The following is a 4,427-nucleotide window of genomic DNA, read 5'->3' on the forward strand; positions in this document are numbered from 1 at the left end:
AGGAACTAAATCCGCTGCTGGTCCATTTTGCATGCCTGTACCTAGTTGAACCAGTGCATCCTTCCTTCTACAGTATGTTACCTGCACTAAAATTGAACACGAGGGAAGAAACAAAACAGTACTGTTTTTGGATGACATATGAAAAAATTATCAGTTCTATCTGCAGATCAGATTTGTTTCTCTTAATTTAAAAAACCATTTATTTTATTATTGAAAATAACAGAATCACAATAGGGAAAGAGCATTGTTATAAAATCAGTAGAAGGGCATTTTGGTCATTTTATCTTGGCTATAATTTCTGGAGATGACATTTTATTGTTCAGCATGTTTAACTTTATTTTTAGTTCAAATTTGATGTAATTTGAGTCAGTCAATAGTGAGATACAAGGGATTATGTTAGGGGTAATTTTGTAATTAATTGACAGTTAATTGAATAAGAACTGGGGGGTCAAGGAGAGCAGTTTCTTGTGGCTCTCTACTCTCTTTCTTCTCTCCCTCCCCATTCTCTCTCTCAAAAACTCAATTTCACTCATTTTCACAAGCATGAAATAACCATGTTGACTATGATGATAAAAAAAACATTAAATACTAAAAGAACTAACAGAAACAAATAAATATATACATTAAGAGCCTGAAAAAGAGATATACCTTTCAACCTTCTCAAGTCGTTAAGGAGCATTTAAACCATCCCCTGGAATGTCATCAAAAGCTACAGTAAAGGAAGAGTCCTTTCAAAAAGGATTCAACAATATGTAAGTAAAAATATTTCAATAGCCAATTAAAACATTAGAAAACCATCATCTGTTGCATCTTATGAATTAGAGATTACCTTCAGATGATAAGCTATACCTTGTCCAAGTGAAGCTGAACCTGTATCACCTCTGACCACCGGTTGAACCAGGTATTTTATTTCAAAATTGTATTTATGACATCATCCGAGTTCAACTGGTGGTTAAACCCGATTGAGCCTGGTTCGACTGGACCTGGTCATCTCACCAGGTCAGTGACTGGGTTGAGTTTGATAATATTGGAGAATATCTAAAAATTACGCTTTATTATCTAGAGCAAGTGAAATTAAATTGTCGATATCGAAAAGATTGAAACAAATTTCAACATTAAAAGACAAAAAAAAAAAAAAATTGAAGGAAGAATGTACACTTGAGGAAAAGAAACTTTTATATACAACAACTCTATAGAAGGGATACAGTGGAACATGGAAGAATAAGAGCAAAAATTTGGACACTTGCACACATTTTGTCAAATTAAAACTCAGCTCCGAATCTTATCAGCAGGGATTTGCATATTGGTCCTCCACTTATTTTCTCGATATTCCAGAAGGCTTAGCTCTAAGCTGCATCCGGGTCATATTCATCTCCATGCTACGTTGAACCATGTCTCTTAGTAATTTCTTTGCTGTTTCTGCACTCTCAACCTGTGAAGCTATATCATACACAAAACTCCCCAAAACAGCAGAAGCTAGTCTCTGTTGGGGAGGAGAGTCTCTGAGCAGATCCAAGAGGGTTCGAGCACTCTCCTGGGCCTTCGGAGTGCCCTCTGCTGTTAGTTGTAGAAGACCTGGAATTGCTCCTTCCCTGAGTATGAGCTCTCTGTACTTGCTCCGGCAACTCCGGCACAAGGAGAGCAGAACTCCCACTGCATGCTCTGTGCTGATTAAGGATCCATCTTCCACTGTTTCCACAACAGTCAATATCCCACCATCAGATTTTGATATGGCAATTCGCCCTTCTTCAAGCCCTGAGAGGATTTCAAGAAGAGCAGTTGTTTTCTCAGCAAATTTAGAGTATTTTTTGCATTCTTTGAGGAGGAAGAGGAGTGATGGGACGGCTAAAGTAGCAAGAGCCGGAGTAAAGTTGTGCTTGCAGGTTGAAAGGTTGTAAAGGGCTGTAACTGCATCAACTTTCCCTTGAACACTGCCAGAGCTAAGGATTTGCACCAGAAGAGGAGTGGCTCCTGATGCAGCAATGATGGGCTTGTTGGCAGACGAGGCAGAGAGTGTGAGAATTGCAGCAGTGGCTAAATCTCTTAAGTTGCCAGTTTCAAGTTTTAGCAGCTCCAAGAGAGGGGGCAAAGCACCAGATGTTACTATCTTGACCTTATTCCTGCAAATATTTCATGAGAAAACTCAGCAAATTTACATGACCTTGAGATCAGAAGCTGAGAACTGACAGATCAGTTTGTGCCTTATAGATCAAGTGGAGAAAAGGAAAAGGCTAACCTTTTCCGAAAGAAAAATTCCTCAAAATGCAGAGGCAGATACTACAAACCCTAGGTAGTGACAATTATCTGAACATTGTCTGTAAAATAATTCAAGTATAATAAACTAATCTAGTTTGTTATTGGTAGAAATTTTCAGGACTCAAAATTGAACTCGAAAGAGTTAAAATATGTTTTGTTTTGCCTGATGGGCCTAAGACTAAAAGAAAAGCAATCAAGGTGCATGCAAAGAGTAGTGTCACACTGTTGATATTAATTTTGACTGATTCATATTTGAGTGAGTTCCATGTAGAATTTGGCATAGTATACTGCTTTAATCAGAAAATTATCAAAGCTCTGCTGAGAAATATCTAGTCCTCTCAGTATAACAGATTCAGATTCCATAATGAGATCTGCTTAGTTTTTGGATCCGTGGGATAATGCTGCCACATTTAGTAGTGAGAATTCGTCCATTGAACAACAACCCAGTACTAAAATAAATATCAAAACAACACTCCAAAGCAAGACGAGACATGGGTTAGTGTTTGGAGGCAAACTTATCGCTAACCTGTTGCAGGAAGGAATACAGTCCGGTGAATTGTTAAGTCTTGCAAAAGCCTTGATTAGAGCCAATCAAACGCATATGTTATAGTTTGACGAAAATAAAGAAAGAAAAAAAGGTGTAAAAAAAACATTCATGTTTTCATTCACATTCCTCCATCATCTTCTTATGTTGAAATTTTGTGATAACCAGAATCCCTAGAACAAAGATGCAGATCCAAAAGCACCCACACTGACTAAACGTAAAACCATCCATACTAAAAGACAAAAGAGAAAATACATCCGACACAGAAAAACAACAATTTCATCACTAAAAAACATTCGATCCGCAGTCCCTCACTGTTTAAGCCAAACAAGTAATTCTATCAGAGACCATAAAAGTAGATAACGCACATTATCAATAAACCAACAGAACCGAAACCCTATCTCTCACCTCTCATTCCGCGCAGCGAGATTGAGTAGGGCGAGCAGAGCGGATTCCCTCGCCCCGGACTCGGAAGACCCCAGCATGGAAACGAGAGGCTGTATCACCCCAGCAGCGGCGAAGATCGATCGCGTGGTGGCAGACGCCTTGGCGAGCTTCCTGATATCCCTAGCAGCCTGGATTCTAGATTCCAAGTCCCCATTAGCGAGTTTGAGGGAGAGCTCAGAGACAAGGTTTTGCTTTTTCCAGCTCCAATTGGATCCTTCGGGTTCTTCGTTTGGGTCTCCCGCCATCCTCGTTTGTCCAAGGAGAAAGGCAGCCACCGAAGGAGAAACTGAAAGATTCCCCTCTTTTCGCAGTTAATGGTGGTCATTTATAGGGAATTAGGAAAATCCAAAAGGGACCCACGTCAGATGGGACGTTTCACAAGGACACGATTTGGATCGTCCGATCGCGATCCTTCTACGGTTTCAGACAAGGAGTTATGCCCGTTAGTTGTCCTTGTTTTTTTTTTTTTTTTTTTTATATTTAAATTTGTTGTCATTGAAGCAGATGGGCGAGCATGCTCTCTAGTTAATATCATAACTGACAAATCGAAATTTGGTAAGTAATTTATGTAAAATATAAAATAAATTTTAAATTGAAATTTCTGCTAATTATTCTCTTCTTAAATAAAACTTTGAAATAACTGTTGACATTCTAATAGGCATCATCAAAAGAAACCTGTAATTATCTTGTATCTTTAATTCATGTTTTAATATCAAACGTGAACGATCACAAGACAAATTTAGCTTTAGTTTTGCAATTTTTAGGTTTCCTGATATAAAAAAAAAAAAAAAAAAAATCTGAATCTAGCCTACCAAAAAGGAATCTGAATCTATCTTAATTGAAATTGAACCAAGATTTGTATTAATTTAGAATGATATTTATATACAATTTTACAACAAAAATCACCTAATCAGAAGAACATAGAAGTCTTGATCTTATAGACAACTCTGCTGATCAGTAGCTCATACCTAAACAGAACTCTATATTCAACCAGTTTACTATCAATAAACCATGTGTTAGGATATTATTTCAAAACTATGCATAATGTGGCAATAATGGAATAAAAAGGAGTTTATTTTTAAAAAAAATTGGTTTTAATGATATAAATTAAAAATTCAAACTGTCATCTACTGCTTAGATTATGAGAGTATCAACAGATCAGGACAAATATGATGGGCAA

At 37.3% G+C, this 4,427-nt stretch overlaps 1 protein-coding gene across 1 annotated transcript; it reads right to left on the minus strand.

Moving 5' to 3' along the window:
• Positions 1 to 1,158: 1,158 nt before the first annotated feature.
• Positions 1,159 to 3,532, minus strand: LOC137936741 (U-box domain-containing protein 4). The gene is made up of 2 exons (XM_068781601.1): positions 3,209 to 3,532; positions 1,159 to 2,120 (listed from the first exon to the last, which is right to left on the minus strand). Exons 1-2 carry the CDS (start codon positions 3,490 to 3,492, stop codon positions 1,316 to 1,318), a joined length of 1,089 nt encoding a protein of 362 aa, XP_068637702.1. The 5' UTR covers positions 3,493 to 3,532; the 3' UTR covers positions 1,159 to 1,315.
• Positions 3,533 to 4,427: the final 895 nt, after the last annotated feature.

This window comes from Aristolochia californica, unplaced genomic scaffold (assembly GCF_029961685.1).
Source record: "Aristolochia californica isolate CCGP_79_NKW_82.1479 unplaced genomic scaffold, dmAriCali1.0.hap1 SCAF_7, whole genome shotgun sequence".
NCBI lineage: Eukaryota > Viridiplantae > Streptophyta > Magnoliopsida > Piperales > Aristolochiaceae > Aristolochia > Aristolochia californica.